The sequence below is a fragment of the Conger conger genome, chromosome 7, assembly GCF_963514075.1.
Source record: "Conger conger chromosome 7, fConCon1.1, whole genome shotgun sequence".
NCBI classification, from domain to species: Eukaryota; Metazoa; Chordata; class Actinopteri; order Anguilliformes; family Congridae; genus Conger; species Conger conger.
The window spans coordinates 34,371,390-34,397,282 of NC_083766.1; the positions used below are offsets into that span (position 1 = coordinate 34,371,390).

The 25,893-nt window shown below is 46.4% G+C and overlaps 1 protein-coding gene across 5 annotated transcripts in view; it reads left to right on the top strand.

Moving 5' to 3' along the window:
* The window catches only part of dlg2 (discs, large homolog 2 (Drosophila)), a 239,252-nt gene that overhangs the window by 176,461 nt on the left and 36,898 nt on the right, over window positions 1–25,893 (top strand). For 3 of the 5 annotated variants that reach the window (XM_061247616.1, XM_061247617.1, XM_061247620.1), the window contains 3 exons: window positions 11,551–11,707; window positions 16,263–16,365; window positions 17,815–17,859. In XM_061247616.1, the coding sequence (XP_061103600.1) occupies window positions 11,551–11,707; window positions 16,263–16,365; window positions 17,815–17,859 (305 nt within the window). The remainder of the gene's footprint in view (window positions 1–11,550; window positions 11,708–16,262; window positions 16,366–17,814; window positions 17,860–25,893) is intronic. The other 2 variants (XM_061247619.1, XM_061247621.1) reach the window with 1 other exon arrangement.

A 25,893-nucleotide genomic window follows, 5' to 3' on the forward strand; every position in this document is an offset into this window, starting at 1 on the left:
ATTTTTACAAATGGTTTGTCTAATATGTAATGACTCAAACTGTTACAAGGTCAGGATGGGTGTTGCAAACCTATTTGCCTGCGAGCCATCTGCTTGGCGTGCGTTCTCTGCCCCCCCCCCCCCCCCCCCCATGCGGGAATAGATTCGGTTGCTGTTCCTCTTTTACAAATGGATCAGACACGGTTTGTGTTTAGATTGAAAATTATAGCCCTTAATTGCTTTTCTGATGGATTACTGTCGACTTGAATTTTGAGCGCCTTTATTTATTTATTTGTTCATTTATTTGTTTATTTATGTATTTTTGTAGCGGGTGATTCTCAAGGTTGTCGTTAACAAGCACAGCACAGAGACGGCCTCCAGGATTGGCGGTTTCTATTGGACTATTTCCCTTCGCCTTGCCTTAACGCTGGTAATGATGCGCATTCATAAACGATGGCGGCTTTTTCAGCTCAGTGGCACCAGTGCTATCTGGAAATCTTTTGTCATTTTCTTATTTGTGCTGGATCTGAATCGGTTTTTGTATTTCTCCCTCAATTTCTAGGCATGGGAGTAAAAACAATTAACATTTTAGAAACTACTTGAAAGAAAATTCTTGCGAAAGAGAACAAGTTTAGTTTTAGGTAAATCGACTATATATAGCCAGCCCAGCTATCCAACAAGAATTTAGCAAGAATTTATTTAGATTTTTCTCTTGTCTTTTTAATGTTGTGGAAAGGTTTATGTTGCCTCTCACCATAACATTTGAAAAACACAAATTGACAGCACTGTGACCTGGCATTTCTGTTTTGCAAGTAAATTTCCCCTAGTGTCAGTGAATGTCCCACTGGTTCACTCGCATCACTGGCACTGAGACGAGTGAGTCAGACAGCTAGCGATATGTCAATAAAATGTCTATCTTTTAATTTGCAGTTTCAAGTGCTTCCAGAGAGGTTGTTGCAATGGATCTGGTTGTCTTATCTACACTTATTAATCTTAGTTCCATAACTGAGGCATTGGGGGCTCTCTGTAATACAGAAAATGGCCACGCAAAACTGGCTTGTGTTCCTGTGCCTAGAAGCTTCCTTTCAAGAAGCACAGTGTTCATGAGCCATTTAGTCCCAGCGCACAGACGGCTGACAGAGTCAATCACTGTGATAGCCACTTTCTTGAGAGTGCACGTCCTCCAAATCACAAGACCGCAAATGAAGATGTGGATCCCGTTCATTTCCTTCTGGCAAACAAACGAAAATGACATTTTAATATGCACATGCATTTTTCTCTGCTTCATAATGTTAAACGTGTTGTATTAGTACAGCAAGTGCTCATTCATCTTAATCTTGAGACATTCTGTTTTAATAAACACCAATCTTAGAATCCTGGCAGGTTAATATGATATTCAATTCAGTAAAAAAAAAAAAAGGATATAAATGTATTCTTTATCACATTGAAATGCATCACATTAATATTGTATATATTAAAGATTCAGCCGGAGAATTTGTCTCCAGTGCAGAGAAACAAAGAAATCCATTCATCTTTAAAGTTTTTGTTGCATTTTATTACAGTATATTTTGTCTCTGTCTCCATGGGTCCCAGAGCCCTCTTATATTTGTTTAAATCAAGTAATACTTGATGTGTGGCTGTCCATTTGTTTTTAGAAACATTGACTGTTAAAAATGGCTGTTAATTGATTTGTTTGTTGGCTGGATAATCAGTCAGCCCTGTGAGAACATTGTCCGTTGCTCCCCGTTTGGAGGAATTGGCTGAAAACATTGTGCTTTCAGTGCAAGCGGAATTGCAAGCCGGTCCCCCCTGCATCTGGTATTCCCCTGCCACCTTAACCCGGGCACTTTTTTATAATCCAATTAAAGTTTAGAGGGCTTCGCTTTCCTGAACAATGTGCTCCACTGAACCAGGAAATAATCAGCCTGTCACTGTTAACCTTTCCTTTCAACTTGCAACAATCCAAACAAAGCATTAACATACTGCAAAAGGTTATTTATTTTTTCATTAGAACTGTAAATAAATATACTTTTTAGGGGGCGGTGGGAGGGTTTGTGCTACTTGGACTGCGACGCAAATGTACTTTAATTGCCGCCAAACAAACCGCACGTAATGTGGAAGCATGCGCCCCTTATCCGTTTAGCAGGGTGGCTGTTTTTTCATTAAGTAGATTTGTTATGTAAATTAATGCAGCCACAACGTTTCTTGTGTAATTAATGCTATCGCTATTACAATCTCATGCGGTACATGGTGGTGATGGCACCAACTCAAAAAGCAAGAGAAACCTGTTCATTTCAGAACAAGAGGCAACACACTGCCTGCTTCATGTCAGATAATGCTCCAAATGCTGCTTCTATCTAGAATGAGCATGAAGCAAGGAAAAGAAGCCCAGGGAGAAGCTTTATGCGCTGTAAGAATAGTGTGTGTGGGAATGTCTGGTTACAAATCTTCTTTCATCTCGTTCACATAAAATATTCTGTGTTAAATGAACCCGGAGTTTAAATGAGTCCAAGAGCAAAAGTGCTCTTCTGAGAGTACGTAGTACACAGTATATGTAGCCTGTCTGAGCTGCTTTTACGGTGGACATTTTACTGTGCTGCATCTCCAGCCCTGAGCCCAACAATGTTTGATTTGAACTGTAAGAGAGAAGTTCAAGCAGGGAAATGCTATCCTTTCAAATGTTACTGTCTGATTCAACACCATCTCCTTCTTAGCAAAGTTGCATAAGCCAGGATTCTCATTTTAACCCAAGTTTAACACCCGTTTCCCCCCGGTGTTAAAAACACAGTAAATTATATTTCCCATACTTGCAGCCTTCTCTGATGATTCCCATCAGGTGGTTAATTTGCATTTATATGCATGCTCATCTCCTGCAGTCTCTCATTAGTGCCTTCAGAAGTGCATAAGTATTGACGCTTGCATGCAAATATACAGTATATGCTCTTTATAAGGTGCCTAAGGTATTTATCCCATTTCTTCTGATATCAGTGCAGGTGTGACTGCTTCGTTTTTTTTTTTTGTCAGACATCAGTAATGGCTTCACGCAAATACTTTGTAAATACAGCCTTAAGAGTTGGCCATTGATGATTTTATCCTGTCATCTGGCAGATTTAGCTTGATTACTCTTACTTGGCGGAACGCAGCTGTGAACCGGAACATGTCATCGTCACCATCAATTACAGTGCGCCAACCTCTGATGTTTTTATAGGAGTTTTCAGAATTTTATTGAACATCATTTTATATTACCGCTCACTGCCATAAAAAAGTCTGATTAAGTAAAGTTGAATGGAAAAGCCGATGGTCTGAAAGACAGCCAGTTTCCCCATAATGAGTTTTAGAAGAGTGCCAGGAGGGGAGGTGGCGTGATCCAATCAGAGCTGAAAGAGAGAACTGGCCTGTGAAGATGTGGGTGGAGCTATGCTTTCCTGACCAATGAGGGACAGTTGATCCTTTTAGATGTTGGAAGGAGAATTGTCATTCGTCCGGAGGGGATGTGACTGTACTGTATGTGATGTCATGTGAACTTTAAGGTGACCTGTCGCCATGGTGAAGACCACCTCGGCGCTGCGGCCAGGCTGGGGTCACGCTCCAGAGGCCCTGACAGAGGGGAATGGGCCTCCGTGATGGAGCCCTGCTGGAGATGGCGCTTAGTGAGGAGGGTGGGGCACGGGGGAGGGTGATGTGCAGATACGGACTCACCTTCACCACGGACTTCTCATGTTCATTATTCCAGTGTTCAGATTCGTAAAGGGAGCATGTCCTGATGCCTTTAGTTGTCAGCCAGCTCTTTGCTAGCATTATAAGGTCCACCTTAGCTTTATTGTCCTTGGGTCACATGTTGTGGTGACTAAAGGTTATTGTGCACCTACTGCTAATTAATTGGTCGTGGGTTACATGCGGTGTGTGAGAAGGACCAATGATGTCTGATTGGGTACTAGCTGGTGAAAGCTGAGCATTTTCTTTGTTTTTTGAAATTATGCTGCTATTCTAATTCTCCAGTTGCTTTCTTTCCACTTTTCTTTTTTTACTTAACTCTCTGAGGCAAAGCAACAGACAGCTTTGCAACATGGCCGTTCTTGTTTCGTTGCTGGAGGTTCGAAGCCAGAAGAAAGAGAGTCTATTTTTGTGTCGTGTCAGCCTCAAATAGCTAACGAGCTCTGATCTGCAAACTGGGTTGACGTAGGCTTTTGCGGGAAGGGGCATTTGTTTTGTTTTTTTTGTTCGGGCAGTCCTCCATGGTGCAGAGTACATCAGTGCGCTCCTCTGAGGATGCACCGCCCCCCCTCCCACCCCCCCCAGAGTGTGTTTGTTTGCTGAATGTGAGCATACAGTTGTCGGCTATCGATTCGCAGTGTGTGATTCGCTCAGCCGGTTTGAATGGAATCCAATACAGAGCTGTCAGAACCCCCCGCGCCCGGCTTAACCGACCGCTGCTCGCCGTGTCAAGGAAGCCACCCTCGGCTTGATTTGCAGCCCTTTTCACATTCTCAAAGTGCAGGATTGACTCTGGAATATCCGACGTGAAGGTAGAGCGAGTTTTATCGCCTCCCGGAGGTCTCTGTCCCTCTCCCCCAGAAACAAGAGCTTTTATTAGCGAAGCATTTCCTTTGAGTCTGATTGTGAGTGGGACTGGTGGAGGCTCCAGTTAGTCCCTTTGAATTTATACCTGTCATGCAGGCTGCTTTGCAGGCCCGCCCATTCAGAAGGCTTTGATCTGGGATAGATATTTTTGCATTCTACCTGTTTCTTTGTCTTGGCCAGATCAAAGCTAATTGTCATAGCAAAGGGGGCTGAAATTTCCCCCCATGCCCCCCAGTTCATAGGAGTCCAGGCAAAATATGGGGCAACCAGCTTAGCCGTGAGCGCTGGCTACGGCGATAAAGAGAACTACTCCCGCGTTCCTGTTCTGTTGGGGTCTCGCGTTCTCCGCCTCTTCCCCAGAGCTGGGTTAAATAGGTCAAACACTGCATCTCATCCCCCCCCCTTCCCTCCACGCCGATTCGCCGCGCGCGGGAACTAGAGCGTAGCCGTTCCCTCCCACAGCTCCCGTAAGCCCACGTGCGGCCCCCCCCCCGCCGTGTTTACCGCCACTCCAGAGCCACAGTGGAGGAGTGGCTTTCACACTGACTGACAGCAGGTATACAGACGCAACGGCCTCGATTCGACCTGTGCTTTGTCCTTACTGTTTTGGTTCAGCGCAAGGGTTTGTTTTTTGTTTTGCTTTTTTGGCAAGTTCATTTTAGTGATTTGCTGAACTCTCCGCACTAACAGCTGCATTGGTGTCACGGCAATGTGGAATGACTCCAGTCATGTATGTAAACATTCTTTGGAGCTTGAATAACGATCATAACCACGGTCATACTACTGTGGTTTTGGCAGCAGCCTCCCAGGTCAGGCCTGCTGTTGCTTTCATTCAAGATCTCATCGACCAGTTGGAATAAATTCTGGCACTTTGGGCCCCAAACATTTCTCTCGTCTCTTAGTTCATGTTTAACTGAGACTGAAGCCTTATACAATTTAAAATGTAGTCATTTGGTAGCTTTTATTGTAGCTGAAGTGACTTTCAAAAACAGTTTATGTTCTTGGGTTTTCATTCCATCCTGCCGCCGTCAGTCCCCAGAACTCAATACTGATACTTGGTTACTGATCCAGTCGTGTTTGCTTCAGGTCTAAAGTGATTTGATGGTGAATGTATTCTCCCTGTTCTTCAGAGCCCTCGTTTTACTTCAGCTGTTTACCTGAATTAACAAATTACGGTCTGTTAGAAATGTTGTAATGGAAGTGATACAAGTAGTATTTCCATTGGTTTCTATTTTTCATAGATTTTCATTTTAGCCCCATTGTATGAAGTGTAGATAAAATGGGCCCTTGACCAGTGGTAATTGAACAGTGATATTTAAGAACCATTGAGACCGCATTATCACATTTGTTCAAGGGACTGTTATATTTCATCTTATTTCATCTTTCTTACAGCAAAGAATATGGAACTGATTAAATGTTGAGATCATGTAAAGAGCGGTATTTAGCAAAGATAAGCATTAAGGGCTCAATTGAACCTCATGACCTGAGAGATGAACTCGGATAAATGTACATATTTCCTAAACATGGGTTGAGAGAAAAAATGTGTATACTGTATATGCATCTATGTATACAATACATATATATATTTTTAACACTAGCCTAGTTCTGTTAATAATAACATTCTTTGTCCACTCCTACCCTGTTATGAGTACTTAATAGTTCCTGTCAGAATGTTGTGATTCATAGTGAACTTGGACCTGTGCCTGTGACCATGGGCAGTCAGATGTGTTTATTGAAGTCTAATTGCCTGTGCGTATGGCTGTACCATGCACAAGGCTGCCTCTGTGCGTGAGCAGCCCTTAATGCAGTGGAGCTCGCGGCCTACGCCAGGGATGAGCTCAGGCCACTGTCAGCGGCACACAAAAGCTCCCGGAACATTCTGCCGGGTGAGAGAGGTGGTTGTAGGCGGCCGAGGTCCGGGACAATCGGCCGTGTACCGAAAAAGCACTTAAGCCAAAATCTCCTGCGACCTATCAAAAGGTTTAATGGAACTGGAAAACAACTGATGGTGAGGATAGATCATTCCTCCCACAGCTTGCTGCTACATTTAAGTGGCTGTGTGCAGTAGGGGGTTGACTTGGAGCATTGAGGCTGAGAAAATGACCCCCAGTATTGGGAAATTGCATGCTCTAATAGTAGTTTATCTTGTTTAGTTCCCCCCCCCCCCCCCCCATCTATATGGATGTGCTCAGGGACTTGATGGCTTCGGTGGTTTGCTAGCCTTTAGTATGGCAGCAGCTGCTTGGCTGACATCGGGCACAATCATTGGGGCTTGTTTGTTTATGCAAATGTCCCTTCACCAATGAGAGGATTCCTGCGTCCTCTGACAATGCAGGTCGCCCTGTGAGTGGTCCTGTCTCTGTTCAGCTGTCACTGGCACAGGACATCACAGGAAGGAGGGTTTGGAGGAGGCTGTATTCGAGGGTCAGACAGTGGCAGGATGCTGGTTAATCACTGTGGTTATGGACATTAATCTGGCTCATAGAACCATGTTGACAACAGTGCTTAAAGCAGCAGTGCTCTTTCCCAACCAGCCTGGGAGTTTCAGCCTTTATGCGACAAAATATACAACAAATATGCACATATACAATTGTTTGTGACAATTTAGGGATTTCTCTGGTCATTCTTTCAGCAATCATTTCAAGACATAACTGATGTTTGTGTTATAAATAAGCTACACTAAGTTGTAATGTACATTCTATCATAATTTGTTTTGAGAAATCTATGAATAATGAATAGAAATATACTGCAGAATACACCAGTTATTGCACTTTTGTCTCAGTGAGCTATATCCAGATGTTCAACAGAATGTGTGAAGCAAAAAACTGATTTACTGTATAAGGATGCATTGCATAATGTATTTGTAGTGCCTCCATGTATTCCATTTATTATTTAATATTTTTCAATATGCAGAATAGCGGTATATGTCTTATTGCAAAGGGAGATCCCAGTGAAGGAAATGGCAGGGCATTTGCCCTGCGAGCACCACGGAGCTGATGACTGCCCGCGGACGGGAAGAAACGACTCTCCGAATGTATTACTGAATCCATCACACCGCCCCTCCCCCTACCCCCTGAGGCTACCGCTCCTTCAGTCCACCTCTCGTCCCATTGGTCCGTCTCAAGGCCCGCCTTCCTGCGCAAGGCCCGACGGTTTCTATAGGCGAGGTGATCATGGTCAAAACGGCAAACGAAATGAAACGAAGGCGGTTTTGTTTTCGCAGGCTGTCCGGTGGGTTTTGACGCTTTTGCAGTTAGCCTTCTATGAGCCGGTGCATTAGGAAAGAGGGATGATACCTTTGACTCAGAGCATATGACATTAATGAGTTATTTATCTGACAACATGCCAGAGATATGAAGCGTTTCTCTGCAGCCTTCAAAAGGTCATTCGAAGAAGGCGGCTTTGACGGGAGTGGTTTTTAAAGGTCGGCCCTTGGACACGAAAGGGCATTTGGGAATGCTTTTGTGGAAAAATGGAATATTAATAAAAAAGAATATTAATCTCAGATTTTGATGGGAATTGTTATATGTGTAGTACCTGACATTGGCACATGTCACGTGTTACTGAAGCTCATCATATGTAATGTAACCCAGTGCAAGGAACCTCGGCGTTGTGATGGACAGCAGACTGTCCCTCTCCAAGAACATTGCGGCGGTGACCCGGTCATGCGGGTTCTTCCTATACAACATACGGAGAATCCGCCCCTTTCTCACCCCCTACTCGACCCAGCACCTGGTCCAAGCGATGGTTCTGTCCCGCCTCAACTACTACAATTCCCTCTTGGCTGGCCTCCCAGCGTCCGCCATCAGACCCCTCCAACTTATCCAGAATGCAGCAGCTTGTCTGATCTTCAACCTTCCCAAATACTCACGTCACCCCCCCTGCTTACTTCCCTCCACTGGCTGCCTGTCATGGCTCGCATCAAATTCAAAACATTGGTGCTAGCCTTCCAAGCAGTTAAGGGGTCTTCCCCAGCTTACTTACAAAAAATAATCATACCCTACACCCCTGCCAGACCTCTTCGTTCAGCCTCCACTGGCCGCTTGGCACCTCTTCCTCTCCGAACTCCCACCTTACGCTCACGACTACTGTCTGTTCTGGCTCCACGGTGGTGGAATGAACTCCCCGTTGAGGTCAGAACTGTAGAATCTCTTCCAATCTTCAAGCGCAAACTGAAGACGCACCTCTTCAAGCAGCACCTCCCCCCGTCCCTCCCTACCTCCCTGTGAACCTTAATTGTTGTCTTTCTGTGATGTACTTTTTTGTGTATCAGTATTTTTAGTTTGGCTAGGTAAGCAGTGTTTGGTTAGTTAAGGGGTTTGGTCATACTTTTGCATGTGTTTGTTTGTTTGCTTGTTTAAAAAAAAACTTATCCCTGGTTATGGGTATGCACTTTGTTGTACGTTGCTCTGGATAAGAGCGTCTGCCAAATGCCATTAATGCAATGTAATGGAGGCAGGGTCAGAGTGGTCTCTGCTGTAAAAGGGCTCAAGAGAATATTCTGGAAAAAAAAAAGGATATTTCACTCTACCACATTTTTGAAGTGGCCTTGCATGCCTGGCTCAGTACTCTGTCAGCCACTATCCCTAGATTTCATTTCCAAATCTTCAATAAACTATACGAGGCATCTAGGAACTGAAATGACACGCAGTAGCATTGGGGTAGACTCATGATCACTGCTCTTGGAAGTTCCTTAAATGCTCCTGACGTGTCAGTCTGAAGTAATTTTCGCCATGGCCTAACTACTGCTTTAATTGCCACAAATTGTCTTGTAGGCAGGTTTTTAGGCATGTGAGTCATGGCTGCTTGTGAGAGGAACCCTGACATTGCATTACATTACATTATAATCACTTAGCAGCCCTCTTATCGAGAGCGACTTACAAAATGGAGGACAACAGATATACTAGTCCGAATACTGAACATTTGTCTCAGGGATACAAAAGTACAATATCATGAAGAAGGTACAGAAGGCGTAGCTGAACCAGCAATTCGTTTTGAAAGCAAAAGTAAATACCACTACCCATCTGACCTATCTGTGCGCAGTTACGACATTATTACCCAAAAATATCATCCAAGCTCTGGCTACAGCTTTGACACTGTAAATTATTCTAGCCTTTTTTAAAACAGAATAATAAACGAATGCACTTCATTACTAATTGTGAGTACTGGCTCGTCTTTCTTGTGATAAATTATCCAGCCAGCATACGCCTCCAGCCAGCATACGCCCTCTGGAAGTCATGGAACACTAAAAGGTGTCCACATTGACCTTGAACATTTGAAAAGGACATGGTGATTTACAGCAGTGTTTTAGCTGACAGGACACTGCTGTTCACTGCATTCAAAACCGCCTTTTAGGCTGAAATTTATTCTCTTATGTATATGGGATATGTGGATTTAATTATATTTGGCTGCGCACATATTGGACCAGTTGAGATTTAAACGTTGCTTATTCAAATGCTTTTTATGAATTTATGAAACCCTCATGAGAACAACTCATTCATGCCTCTGGTGGAACTGACTTGATTGATTGATTGAGTGAACTACATTATATTAACAGTATTATCTCTGGAGATATTAATCTCCTGTATATGTATTCTCAAGGAAGTCACTGCTAATATTTTACCTTGTTGATATCATTTTTGGCTTTGAGTTTTCATTCTGTCATTGTTGAGGGCATCAGAGCCATCTGCTGTGCAGTTGGATGCGAGAAGTGGCCTGAATGTGCACTGTTGGATGAGGAATTACAGAAGAAAATGAAGCATTCTGAAATGGGAAAGCCGGCTTTCCGTGCTTGTTTCTGCTTCAGCCACGTTAACAAACATTTATTTAATTGTGCTGCCACCTAGTGGTGTGATTTAATGTGCACAACCTTTTTTTCACTGACAGTTGGATGTAAAGATATTTTTTCGGCCTTTTTCAGCTTTATTGGACAGTATAGTATAGAGAGACAGGAAGAATGGGAGCGAGAGAGGGAAAGACATGCGACAAATGTCAGACGGTCGGATTCGAACCGCTGAAGTCGCGGCTCGCAATGAGCATGCGGTCAGTGCTCTACAGGCTGCGCCACCGAGACACCCCAGTAAATCCAGGTTTTTAAATGTAATGCCATTGCCTGCTGGCTAATCACATCGATAAAATGAGACCAAGGTTGAATTCTCATGTCATATTCATAATCTGTTTGAATCCTTTTGCAAGTTAGATGTATTTCCTAATGGAATTTTTTAGTGTTACTGTTCATCTCTTATTTCTTTCATTTTTGCAGTGTGCTGCACTAGATTTATTATGTCTTTTGTATTGGAATAATATCTCCATTATAAGCAGTGCAAAATATTTATGACTGAGTGGGAGGGGTGTGGAGGCATAGAGCAGCCACGTTTTCCATTAATGAAATGAGAGCTATAAACTCAAATCTGAGATGATGAAGGAGTTCAGACCAGGACAGTTGAATTCGGGCCATTTGCGGTGAGCTGGCAGGGCTTTGGCTGCTAACTCTGATAGCCTGTGCAGATGTACTGTCAGAGGGGCAGCTTTGGATAGGTGCACAGTGCTTTCCCTCCAGGTGTGTCCAGGGACACTGCTGACTCTGCTCATGCGGACGCTTCTGTCGTAAATGGGCCGAGAAATGTTTAAGTTGGGCAAGCCCCTGTTGGGCATGTGCCATTGGAAGAATGCATGTGTGTTTGCATATGTGTGTGTGTCTGTGCCTCTATGTGTGTGTGTGTGGTTTGTGTATGTATGTATGTATGCGTGTGTGCTGGTGTGCATGTTTACACGCATGCGTGCTTGTGCGTGCGCGTATTTGTGCTTGGGCAGGTATGTGTACATGTGTGAGCGTGTGTGAGCGTGTGTGTGCTTGTGTGTGTGATCTTGTGTATGTGTGTGTGGGTGTGAGTGTGTATGAGCTTGTGAGTGAGTGAGCGAGCGAGCGAGTGTTTCCCAGCCGCCAGCAGGCCCCTCTGAGCGCTCTCTCTCTCTCTCTGCCCCACACAGGGAGCCCCGTAAGATTGTCCTGCACAAGGGCTCCACAGGCCTGGGCTTCAACATCGTGGGCGGAGAGGATGGAGAGGGCATCTTCGTCTCCTTCATCCTGGCAGGAGGGCCGGCCGACCTGAGCGGGGAGCTCCGGAGAGGAGACCAGATCCTGTCTGTGAGTTTCACACCGTTTTCCTCCTCTGCTGAGACACACTGCACAATCCTCCTCACGCACACACGCGCACAAACATACACACACGCACACAGGCACTCACGCATGCGCGCACACACACACAGACATTCACGCATGTCCGCATACGCACACACACACAGATGCACTCACACACAAGCACATACACACACATACACACACATACACACACACACACAGGCACTCATGCATGCACACACACAAACACACACACACAGTCATGCACACACATACGCGCACAAACACATGCACAAAGGCGCACTCATGCATGCGCACGCACACACACACACACACACACACACACACAAGCACAAACGCACAAATCCTCTTCTAACAAACAGTTGATGTGTGTGAGCAACGCACCACGCTTTCCTCTAGCGCACCCAATCCTGTGTCAAAATGAGTGGGCTACCATCCCCCGTCTGAGACCAACATCCTGTCTGTGACCATAACACCATCTCTGTCACTCCGAGAACGTGCAGGCATTGTACATACAACACCGTGCAGTGAGCGCTCTCCAGCTGAGAACCAGTCTGTGGGTAAAACGCCGTCCTCCTCTAAAACACGCGCACACAGATAGTGTCCGTGCACCAGAGAGGAATGCGTTTCCCGTACAGTTATAACACACTGTGCTCGCCTGTTCCCCGCAGACATTTCGTTTATGAGCTCTGGAATGTAATATCAGAGGAGGGACGCACTCAGTGCGGTTTGGGGTGACAGGAAGATTGCTTTCATTTGATAGAGCGCAGTCGTTGTCGGGATGTTATTTTCCGTTATTTTCTTAAGATGATAAAGCTAGCACGTTTTAAAACTCGCAGTGTGAACTGCCCGGACCTCCAGGCATCCCTTCAGTATTTTATGTGAATCATTATGAATTCTTTCATATTTGTGTATTTATAGCAGTGTTAGCCATGACTAATCCCTGGTACATTATTGAACAATATGTAGGTCGTATTCTTGGTTTGTTGTGATGCAACGTTTTCAGTAGCTTCCCTTCAAGGTAAAGTGATGATGCAAAATGATACATTCAGGGTACTCCCGGTACTAAATGGTAAATGGTTGGCATTTATATAGCTCCTTTATCCAAGGCGCTGTACAATTGATGCTTCTCATTCACCCATTCATACACACACTCACACATCAACGGCGATTGGCTGCCATGCAAGGTACCGACCATTTAGGAGCATTTAGGGGTTAGGTGTCTTGCTCAGGGACACTTCGACACAGCCCGGGCGGGGGATCGAACCGGCAACCCTCCGACTGCCAGACAACTGCTCTTACTCTTACTGCCTGAGCCATGTCGCCCCATGTCACTCTCTACACTGAGAGTACCGGGATTCGGGCTGTGCTTTGATCATATGATGACCCTACAGGTCATTCATCCTCCAATTCACCTCATTTTTTCTGTGCCTTTTATTGAGCACAGGCAGCATTTGTGCTCCTCTTTGTTTTTGTTTTTGTTTCCTGCGGTCGATTTCAAAATATGATTTTATCTTGTAAAGGTATGTATTTTCTTATCGATTTAAGCTGGAGTGAATTTAGAATTCTCCACCAGGTGGTGCCCTTTTACAGCTGCATTTATCTTGATATTATTTTATCCTCACTTTAATTATTTTATCCATCCTGTCTGACAGTAGTGTTGCATTGAGGCTCTCATTGTGTTAGACCTCATGATGTCACAGTGAAGCTTGAAGTGTTTTAAAGGCATACTATGCAGGATTTTTACCTTGAAAAAATATGAAATCCCCATGCTTAGTCATATCTACAATGCACTGGCAATCTCTGTCTTTGCACACATTTGCCACAGCTGTGCTCCCCTGCCTGTATTTCTTGTGATGAAATGTTTCTGGGATGTTTCTGGGTGGACTGCCCTTTTCTTTGTGGGTAGTGAGTGTGGCTACAGAGGCTGTGGGTTGGATCGGCTTTCAGCAGTGTTTGTAGCTAACTAGCCACTGCAATGGCGCAGGTGAAGTAGCACAAATACAGCAAAGTGAAACAACAAGCCAACAGGGTCAACCTTAGAATTGCCTTTCCTTGATGGCAACAGCTATTGAAAAACAGAGATATAAAAATAATACAGGTGAGTGGACCGGGTTGAGGACAGAGGAGGAGACTTCTTTGATTGTTAATGCAGGACCACAGCAAGGCTAAACAATGTGCGTAACATATCTTAAAGATGTAGTAATGGAATAAAAAAATAAAAAATGCCAACAGAGGGCACTAGAACACCATAAAAACTCATTTGAATCTAAAAATGTAACACCGTGTCCTATTAGGTGGGTCTATTCTCTGCCTTGGATTACCGAGCATTTCTATAAAATCATTAGACGTTATTGGAGTTTTAGTGTGAAATATATCTGATTAGTATTAGTGATACAATGTGATGTGGTCTGCTATGCTTTTCTTAATTTAGAAAATAGTAACCTCTTTTTAATCGGTCCCTGCTCTTTTCTAGGGATTATCCAAACTGATTTTAAAAAGCAGAAATGGAAGAACCTTGGTTAAATATAATCAAACGCCCACCGCTTAAGGAAATTAATGCAAAACGGAACAGAGGACGGGGCTGTGGTGAAATCGACCACCTTCCATCAGCAGATCTAAATCTGTTGAGCAACAAGTTAGATGGGTCATTCTGTGAAAAATGAGGTCTGAGGTCTTGATCACTCAAACTTTATGGAAATGTTCTTTATGTATTCAATAAAGAACATCCAAAACAATAGTCTCATTGGATTTTTAATTCTAGAGAATTAACCTGAACCTGAAAATGCGTAGTCTGACACAATTTTCTGTCTATTCATAAATTAATAATCTGAAAATAAACAGAAAATGGTGTTAAACTACATGTTGTCAGGTTTGTCCCTTTGCTTTAATGGCAAAGATATGGTGCTACAAAATCAACACAAACCCCAATTTCCACTTGAGAGTGATTTATTTAGAGAGCCAATATCTCTAGAATTAAAAATCCAATGATGATTTCACCACAGCCCCGTCTCTGTTCTGTTTTGCGTTTATTTCCTTAAGCGGTGGGCATTTGATTATACCTGACCAAGGTTTTAACATTTCTTTTTCCACCCTTTATTTAAGAGCTGATATCTCTAGAACAACAAATCCTAATGTTTTGGGTGTTCTTCATTGAATATATAAACATTTCTACAAGGTTTGAGCAAAAAGAGTGGTCACACGCCTTTCATGGAATGACCCAGATTATACAAAGTCGAAATGATTTCTGTAGCTAATTTGCATGCCATGAGATAAATACATTGAATCACCACACACACTTGATTTAAAAATGTTGTTATAATGACTGTAGGTTACATCTGTCTGCCTTATCAATAACGTAAGTTGTTTTTTTAACTTCTCCGTTGGTAAAAATAAAAGAGGAAATTGCTCAGCACTGCGTTCCGGCACAATGAGGGCAGAGATCTCTCCAGAGTTTGGCGAAGGCTGAGACAGATGTACAATTTTAAACACCCCCCCACGCAACTCAACACTTCTGAGAACCAAGCCATTACAGTTTCCCTAATAAGAGCAACATGCCCTTTCCATCTGTTACCACTGCAGCTCAGCTGGGGCGAGATAGACAGAACTGCTGATCTCTGCTTGCAGATGATTTGGGTCCGCACTGTAAATTCAGACGAAGAGGATGCAGAGTTTGTCATGAACAAATGCCACAGGCTGTGCCTCCCTCCTATCCCCATTTTGTGAATTGTGTTGATAGTCACCCTCCGTGCAGCTCTCTGACAGCTTCTGTCACTGTGGTTTGTCACCTTGGAGTGATGTCAGTGGTGCTGCCACTCCTATAACCCTGGCCCCTGTCTCAGTACTGTGAAGAGTGGAGCTGAACTGCTCCTGGTAGGTTGTGGAACAGAATAATTATTCCTGCCCTGCCACGCCTCTCCCCCTCTAATTAACACAACTCCCCTCACAGTCCTTCCCTTGCCCCCCCCCCCCCCCCCCGCCATCTTAAAGCTCATTTGTGCCTTGCCGACAAAGTGTCATGCAGCATTACAAATAATGTAAATTTAACAGTTTTGACATCAAGCTGACGCATTTGAGGGTCAGTGATTGGTGTTGCGTGCCTGCAGGTCACAGAAGCCTGTCAGAAGTGTCGCACAGCAATGATTGTTTGGCTGAAACCAAGATGAAAAGCGGCAAAGCTAGTTTACCACTACTCGTTTTTTTTAAGTTTTTTTATTTTTTATGAATGAAGACATTTTGTTTACAAAGCAGGCTAGCAAAATGGACGGGTTTTAGGAGAAGCTGGCAGAAGGGGTGGGGTTGCTATAGTAACGATGGGCACGGCCGCTGAGCTATAAATGCGAAACGCCATCCGGCGAAGTTCTGTCCGCAGACACTGTCGCACGGCACTTGGTCGCCAAAGTAGAAATGAGCATTTAGGATCCACCCCTAGCACCCCTACACCTCTCCTCCCCCCTGCACCCTGGGTACGGCACCTCCCCGAACCGCTTGGGTGATGTGGAGGTGCGGTTGGTGAGGCGTGCGCTCTGGTCCTCCGCAGGTGAACGGCATCGACCTGCGAGGCGCCACCCACGAGCAGGCAGCCGCCGCACTCAAAGGGGCGGGCCAGACGGTCACCATCTTCGCGCAGTACCGCCCGGAGGGTGAGTGTCGGCTCTGGGGTCCGTTCTGGGGGGGGGGGGATGCAGGGATGACTTCAAATACAATCCACCTGTCAAATGATGTTCTCTTCTCATGCCTCGGCCATCAGTACGAATTATCTTTCCTGATTGCCTCATTGGCCATGGTCAGCTGGATACCTACCTACTGAAAGGGAATATAATGTGCCATAGTCTTGTAAAATACATAATGTGGTAAAAGAAATATATATACTGCATAAATGTATGGTATGAAATATTCAATAAGATTGGCGTGGATATTTTGAAAAAACATTGCTATGAAATGTGTTTATAGTTATAAGTCCATATATGTGGAATATGTAATCGGTATGTTCCATCTCTGTGAGGGCCTGTTGGTTAGACAGCATATGGCAAAATTAAATTCATCCTCTTATGGTACTGAATGTAAAGAATGGCCTACTGCAGATGGCTCACAGTTAGGGAACCTGACAGAAATTTGCCCAGGTCTGCTCAAAGGGGAATTGACCAAGCTGCGTTTGCAGAGTAGTGTTAAATGTGCAGTGTTAAATGTGCTGGAGGAGAGCCAGACTGGAGCCCTGCCCATCTCCCGCCCTCCCTCCCTGCGGGTCAGACAGCTCCTGCCTGATTAGCAGGCCCGGATACGCTAATCTCCCTGTCAGTCAAACCCTGTCCCCACCCTGAGTGGCCTGTGTTCAGTCACCACCTGTGATATGGATGAGTGTAGGCGGGAGCTCTGTTTGAGCACGGTTAGACAGCCTGGCCTTGTGGAGCTCAGCAGTGAGGTTGGGGCCAGCAGTCACAGGGGGGTGAGCCCGAAACACAGAGATCCAGTCTGCTGTTAAACACGGGGGTGCGCACAGCTCTGCTGCCTCATATCTTATCCCAGGGTTCAGCAGTCAAGAAAATGGCTGAAACTATGTTTTCATGATGACATTAATGCTTAGCTTTAAGTGTACTGTGTATTATAAGCTACCCTGGGCACCAGGTTAGCCTAGTGGCTAGATAAATGAAGCTGGGTCCTGAAAAACTTGGGCAACTTTGAGCAAGACTATTAACCCAAAAACTGCCCCATGGCTTTAGCCCTGTTCTCTTTCTCACTCTCCTCACTTGCAACTGTTCTCTCTGGCTGTCTTTGAAAAAGTGAAACTATGGACCTCCGTGGACCTCCCCGGTTAAATAAACGATTAATAATGAATGAAAAAGAATAATAAGCTACATTCCATTGCTGTCATTTATCCGGAGTGATGAACACTAGTGGGGAACATTAGTGTGACTTTCAGGAATGCACCAGCACCAGATTTGTACCTGCACATAGACCTGCTGCTGAAATGCTCTCAGGGCTTTAACCGCGAATAACTGACCCGGCGATGACGGACGGCGGTGCTGATAACTGCTCTCTCTCTCCTCCCCTCCTCCTCCTCCCTGCCCTCCCCCCCCCCCCCAAATCGCCAGAGCTCGCTTTGTGCTCCCCGAGACGGGCTCCGCCTCCAGCACCAGGTTCGTAACATGTAACCAGCACCTGGGTCAAAGTCCAGTCTGGCCCAGAGGAGGCTCAGCATGTGCACTTGCACCGCGAGCGGGGCGGGTAGGGGTGGGGGGCGGGGTCCCTCGAGAGCGTGTGCACTGCTAATGCTGCCTGTTTAGCACTGGGGTGTCCCAGCCGTGCCTGCACCGAACCCAATACCTCCACCCCCCCCCCCCCCCCCCCCACCCCCCCTCCCTTCTCTGTCTTACTGCCGCCCCGACCCCACTCATCACCCTTCCCCTCACCCGCGGAGGTCACTTCTGGACTGAACCCAGGAATAACTGAATGGAGTTTGGATGTTGTCACCTTTCACACAGAAACCGAAGAGAGGCTCCGCCAATCAGGGAGTACAGTGAGGTCCGTAAGTATTTGGACGTGGTGCAATTTTATTTTATTGTTTTTTTTTTGGGGGGGGGGGCTCTGTAGTTCAGCGCATTGGATTTGAGATGAAACAATGAATTTGAGGTTAAAGTGCAGTTTAGCCTCTAATTTGAGGTTATTTACATCCATATCAGGTGATCTGTGTTGGGATTACGTCCCATTTTATACATTGGATTCTCAGTTGTTTCTGATTAATCGGGCGTATTCACTCACTTCCTAAGTGCAGGTATAAGAAAGCTTTCAGTGTTGAGTCCTGAGTCTAGGCTTTTGATTAGCATTGGAGTCTGTTATTGGCATGTGTGTCTGGTCATGAGGATCAGAATTGTGCCAATGAAGGTCAAGGAAGTCATTATAAGACTGAGAAATGAGAACAATAGGCATACTGAAACAAACTATTTGGAACATCATTAAGAAGAGAGCACTGGTGTATGTTTGGAATCATTGCCTGGCTCTGGGATGATGCACCCCCCAATAAGTTTGGAGGTGTTTTTTATTGAACTTGAGCAGAGAGTTATCACTGACACATCCACACCTACCAGCTGATGAGTGTTTATGATCTCTTAGACAGGTGTTTGGAGTTTCTTTTCATTATGGTGAAAATTCTTCAGTCATCTGAGGTCTTCCTTGGCCTACCAGCGTCTTTGCAATTACTGGGCTCACCAGTGCTTTCTAGCTAATTATGTTCCAAGTAGTTTATTTTGGCACGCCTATTATTTGGCCTATGTCTCGGACTGTTTTTGTTTTTTCTTGTTTCTTGGAATAATGGCTTCCTTGACACCCCATTGGCATAACTTTGGAGAGATGTTAGCATTAGCATTAGCGTTCTGTCCAGGGCTCTGTGAAATAACACAGTTCTAATGAAGCTCACAGCTGCAAAGGCTGACAGGAGAGCCTGCACTGTCAGTTTCCACACATCAGTTTCCCCAGTCAAAGCCAGTAATGTCAGGGCCACCCCGTTCAGCCGCACCTGAAACTAGATGCTAAAGTCTTTCTTATACCTGCACTAAGGAAGTGATTGAATACACCTGTGCGATCAGAAATTGCTGAGAAGTAAAAAAAAAAATGGATGGGAAAATGTATTCAAATTGTATTCAAATTCCAACACGGATCACTTGATATGGACAGTCTGCATTTAAACGTAATATTCATTCTTTCATTTCAAATCCAATGTGCTGGAGTACAGAGCCAAAAGAACAGATGTTGTACCACTGTCCAAATACTTACGGACTTCACTGTATGTTGGTGATAAGCAACAGAACAACAAATTGGATTGGAGGATGCTTTTTTGCCGTGCTTCCAGGGGTTTGGACTGTATCCAACAGACACAGGCTAACAGTGTCCTCCAATCACCAGTGCCGTAGTTCTGTTTGTTGTTACCAGCGTACTCCATAATAGGTGGAGCTCCTCTACGTGAAATGTGTTGATAGCATTGTCCTCTCCCGATTGCATCCCTGATTAAACCATGATTCTAACCCCCCCACCAGAGTATAAACACAATTTACTCTGGAAAATGAATGAAGATGTCAGGATATTCACACGATGGTATTTAAAAGGGACCGCTAGTTTTCGAGGTGCATGTAGGGTGAAGGTTTATTACATTATTGGCATTTGGCAGACGCTCTTATCCAGAGCGACGTACAGTTGATTAGACTAAGCAGGAGACAATCCTCCCCTGGAGCAATGCAGGGTTAAGGGCCTTGCTCAAGAACCACCGACCTTGTGTGTCCCAGTCATTTACCTTAACCACTAGGCTACAGGCCTCGTTTATTCTCCTGGAAAGTGAGTTTAGAGGCGCATGAGGGTGGAGAGTTATTCTCATTGAAAGTGAGTTTAGAGGCGCATGTAGGGTGAAGGTTCATTCTCATGGAAAGTGAATTTAGAGATGCATGAGGGTGGAGAGTTATTCTCATTGAAAGTGAGTTTAGAGGCGCATGTAGGGTGAAGGTTCATTCTCATGGAAAGTGAATTTAGAGATGCATGAGGGTGGAGAGTTATTCTCATTGAAAGTGAGTTTAGAGGCGCATGTAGGGTGAAGGTTTATTCTCATGGAAAGTGAGTTTAGAGATGCATGAGGGTGGAGAGTTATTCTCATTGAAAGTGAGTTTAGAGGTGCATGTAGGGTGAAGGTTTATTCTCATGGAAAGTGAGTTTAGAGATGCATGAGGGTGGAGAGTTATTCTCATTGAAAGTGAGTTTAGAGGTGCATGAGTGTGGAGGCGTTATTGTCTTGTCAGGCTGGTCTTAGTGAGTCTCCCTCTGCATTGCAGTAGTGTCTGTTTTCCCACTGCTAATGCTGCAGTCTGCAGCCCCCCTCCCCCTCATCCTGTAATGCACACCATTACAGTAACGCCATTCCAGCTCTACCTGCATCGCCCCCTTCAGCTCTCTGCGACTGCTGAATGCTACACACCTCCACCCACACACCCTGCTACACTCTCCATCTGTTACACACCTCCACCCACACACCCTGCTACGCTCTCCCCCACCGCCTGAATGCTACACACCTCCACCCACACACACTGCTACACTCTCCATCTGTTACACGCCTCCACCCACACACCCTGCTACGCTCTCCCCCACCATCTGAATGCTACACACCTCCACCCACACACCCTGCTACACTCTCCCCCACCGTCTGAATGCTACACACCTCCACCCACACACCCTGCTACACTCTCCATCTGTTACACGCCTCCACCCACACACCCTGCTACACTCTACATGTTACTCACCTCCACCCACACACCCTGCTACACTCTCCATCTGTTACTCACCTCCACCCACACACCCTGCTGCACTCTACATCTGTTACTCACCTCCACCCACACACCCTGCTACACTCTACATGTTACTCACCTCCACCCACACACCCTGCTACACTCTACATCTGTTACACACCCTCCACCCACCACTTTCTACTTCCCTCGCAGCTATCTTGGATAGTAGTACTATCCCCCACTCTAAAGCACACGGTACACTTTGAGAAACACTGATCCAATCCCAGCACCTCATAAAGTCTCCAAGAACCCTGTCCCTCCGCCTGCACCCTGTACCGTATGTCATAATCATCCAGCGCTGCTTAGAAACGGCTAAAATAATGCACCCTCAGCTGTAGTCTGTGTTGTATTCTTCAAGTCTGTGTTGTATTCTTCAAGTCTTCTGTTACTTTTTAACATTTCCTTTCATTGTTTCGTTACTACTTTTCTCATAACCGTTAGTGATTAAGGAGCAGGTGTGTATTTATGTCTTCTACAGGGAGTGTGTTTTTGGTAGCATTTTGAGTTGAACAGTTATAAAATGGTGTCACAAGGAGTCTGCCCAGGCCGCACAGTAAAATGTTCAGTGTTAATTGAACTCTTACAGAGCACATATGGTCCCTATTGGAGATGACCGCTCACGCTGGCACGGTCTGCTGGTTGTGGAATCTCCCTTGCGGCCCACGGCTTGTTGAGCTGTTGGCCGCTCATTTCCTCGTTGACAGACCGCGGAGCTGTGGACGGGGCCAGCCCTGCGCATTTTCTCTCAGCCGTCGCGTGGCTTCGACCCAAACGCGTCCTCTGGATGTCAAAGCCATTAATTAAAGCACGTTCGGCCTGTGCCCTGTGGGTCGGTACGTGCCTTCAGCCCGTGTAGGACAAGCCTGGCTCTGGCTGTGGGGTCCTGGCGCAGCCGATGGGCTTGGGGGACCGGAGGAAAGCTCCGGGCACCAGCGGAGGAGGCTTTGGTGAGGATGCCTGCTTGGCTGGGGGTTCTCTCCTCGCCGTGGGACTCCCCTGCCCCTGCCCTGGCCGATGCCCTTCAAAGCAGCAGAGCTACAGAGAGATGTTAGCATTAGCATTAGCTTTCTGTCCAGGGCTCTTTAAAATAACAGATCTAATGAAGCTCACAGCTGCAAAGGCTGACAGGAGAGCCAGTCAGTTTCCACACATCAGTTTCCCCAGTCAAAGCCAGTAATGTCAGGGCCGCACCTGAAATGTGTGAGTCCTGCAGACCCTGTAAGCAGTCAGGCTTTGAAAATGTTTTTATTTTTTTTAATAAACGCCTCATGTTTTAACAAGGTCTGTTTTATCTCTGAGCAGTGGGCTGTGCTGGCAGTCACTCTCTGCGTAGTTTATGGTTGTTGTGCTTTTAAAGGGGTGTAGTCAGCGTTTGGTTCTGCCTCCTGCACCGGTGTCCATTAGATAAGCCCCCCGGGACTCCGCTCGCTCAGCGGGGTGCAGAGACGATTGATTACCGGGGGAAGTGCAGCTCATTAGACTCGGAGCAAAGTGCAAGCGTGCAGTTCTGGGGAGGGCGAGCGGTGCCCCCGCCCCGCCTCCGGAGGCTTCCGTCCAACTCCCGATCTCCTCCAGCCCGGCCGCGCCGCCTCCCTATCGCCGCGCCGCCTCCCCATCATCTCCCCATCGCCTCCCCATCGCCGTGTGGCCTCCCTATCGCCGCGTGGCCTCCCTATCGCCGCGTGGCCTCCCTATCGCCGCGTGGCCTCCCTATCGCCGCCCCGATGAAACATCAGCCAGCTCGCTGGGGCTGGAGCACTCGCACAGTCAGGTCTGCTGCCACTCAGAGGGCCACAGACATGCGCCCTGTCTGATGGGTAGTGCACAGGGACCAATAGTGTGTGTGTGTGTGTCTGTCTGTCTGTCTGTCTGTCTGCTTGCGTCTGTCTGTCTGTCTGTCTGTCTGTCTGCGTGTGTGTGTGTGTGTGTGTGTCTGTCTGTCTGTCTGTCTGTCTGCTTGCGTCTGTCTGTCTGTCTGTCTGCGTGTGTGTGTGTGTGTGTGTGTCTGTCTGTCTGTCTGTCTGTGCGCACTCGCATTTGTGTGTTTGTGTCTGTCTGTCTGTCTTTGTGTGTGTGTGTGTGTCTGTCTGTATCGGTCTGTCTGTCTGCGCGTGTGTGTGTGTGTCTGTCTGTCTGCGCGTGTGTGTGTGTGTCTGTCTGTCTGTCTGTCTGTCTGTCTGTGTGCGCACTCGCATTTGTGTGTTTGTGTCTGTTTGTCTGTCTGTCTGTCTGTCTGTGTTTATTTGTGTGTCTGTCTGTCTGCGTGTGTGTGTGTGCGTGCGTGCGCGTGCGTGTGTGTGCATGCGTTTCTCTGTGTCTTATTCATCTTCACCGTCGTCACAGTGTGGAATTCTGCGGAGTGTAATTTGCTCCTTCATTGTGTTCCTTGTGGAGCACTTTGGAAAAACTTTATATTGCGCATCTGAAATGGTAGGGGGGGAAATTTAAATAACAATTTTTAAAAAGTCCGCAGTAAGGGAAAGTTTAACTGTCTCAGCTGGCAGATAGTGTTACCGTCGCGGGAAGACAGTCGGAGACAGGGCTGGAAACGTACAGATAAAGCTCTTGGCTTTCTGTTGAGCTGTCACATAATCCCCCACAGCCAGGAGATCAGGCGGAAACAGACAGAAATTAACTCTGCATTTACAAGGGAAGGTTTGTGTTAACCCCTGCAATGTTAATTTTGTGCATTTCCACTTTATCATGAATTAAACCCTCTGGCTGGTAGGTTACGTTCTCCATAGCGATTATTGCATACATTATTATAATTATGCAATCTATTTCTGTGCAGTATCTGCATTTGCATGGTAATAATGTTTGGCTTAGGCATTATTTACAGTACAGAGCGATCGTGTGAAATGTCAGATTCATTTTGATTTGTATGCAGCCATTTTATTCTTCAATGAATGGAACTGACAGAAGACAGCCTCGTGAAAGAAATATCCAATTATAGCATTCACTGTCCTGCTGCAATGCCAGAAGTGTCATGTTCGTTTTTGAGAAGAGATCATAGGACATGGGTGCTGGACGTTAATAAGCACTTTGTGCACATTGAAGCAAAATTAATGATCAGTTTTGTTATACTTTAGTATATAGTAATTTTCCACTGTCCTTCACTGGCACCTTGTTATTCTGTGTTATCACTGCAGATGTACACGTGAGCATTTTTTGTTACAGGAAGTGTAGCACAGTGAGTACGTGCACCAGAAAATGTTTACTATTGATAGAGATATTTTCAAGGCCATTAGCAATTGGGGGGGGGGGGGGGGGTGTGTGTGCTACTCTGTTCGGTTCTCTCCGATGCTGCACGTTTTCATCTGTAGAAAAAATCAGCAACGATCGGTGTGTGTGTAAGGAAGGACGGCGAGAGGCGGCATGGTCGGCCGTACCGCGGAGCGTCTGAGTGCCCCTCTGGCTGAGGGTCCATACCCCCCACGTTCCCGCCGTGCCGTACCGCGGAACGTCTGAGTGCCCCTCAGGCTGAGGGTCCATACCCCCCACTTCCCGCCGTGCCCTATCGGTGCCAGCCTGGGCCCGCTTCGCGCTCTCTGTCTCTTCAGCCCTCCTTTCTCTCCGTTCAGCCCGTTATTTACCCTCCTTCAGCAGCCTAATGGCACGGTGCGTCCGCGTTGTGTGAAGTGCAGTCGACCCTGAACGATCTACCCGTCCGTCACCGTGGGAAGGGCAGGCAGGGAGAAAAGAGGCGGAGAGAAAGAGAGAGCTCTGTCGTTTCCACTTAGCCCGGCGTACCGTGGTTCACATTGCAAATTCGCAATTTTTTTTATATTGTCCAGTTTACATGATGCCCCTCGTTGTGGTTGGAGAGTTCCACTGTCCGTTCCCCAGTCTTACCCCTTCTCCCCCAGCATCTTGCTTACAGAGGCGGGCTGGCGGCTGCAGCTTTGTTGCGTTATGTATAAGCGTCGGGCGGTGAGTCAGGAGAGGATTCGGCTCTGCCTCTGTCCCTCTCTTGGCAGCGCTGCGTGTCTTTATTTAGCAGGATGCAGACATGCGGAGTGCCGCCCGGCAGTGCCTCCGACCCCGCCCCGACGTCTTCCCCGCGCCACCCCCAGGGAGAGCGGCCTTTGTCATGGGCTAACCCAGGCAGGGGTCAGCCAGAGCCGGCCTCCCCGGTGACTCAGCGGCCCTCGCGGGCCCGGGGCCCGGAGGCGGGCTGCAGGCCCACTCCCCCACGTCTGTCACACAGCGTTTCTGTGTGTTCTCTTCCCCTCTCCCTCAGCGTGTGTCCGTTTCTCTGGAGCTCAGTGGCTTGCTCTGCCTGGAGCCCAGGGGTAAGCAGATTAACAGTGAATTCTTGCGGTTTGGAGCGGTGCGAGGGGGGTGGAGGGGTGCTCTGGTGACTGTGCCCGCAGGCAACAGAGCGGCACATCTCCAGTCTGCCAAAGGAGTGAGCTGGGCTCCCAGTAGTACTGAACATTTTTATAGCGCTCATAATATCGACAACAGTTTGCTCTGTTGTACCGTGCGGTGGTCAAGGGTCAGTCTAAACGAACATGATTTCTCTTTACGTTTTTGTGGTCGATGTAAAGAACCATTGCATCAGTCACTTTCGTTGTTTAAGTGACTTATTTACCCGAGTAAAGCCAGCCATTTGAATGAATAAAAAAAGCATTAGAACTGCATAAACCCGCCATGGTTTCCCGTTACTGAGCGATGTGGAACATTGCGGTTGCAGTGAAGAGTTATAAGTCCCGCTCTTAAGGGAAAAGAGAAAGCTCTGAGAAAGCTCATTTTGAGATTTGTGCGTCTTTGGTTTGGCGAGGTGAAAGGCATCAATCGCTCATTTCTCTGGCGGGGTGTCGTGCCAGCGGCCGGCTGGCCCGTTCC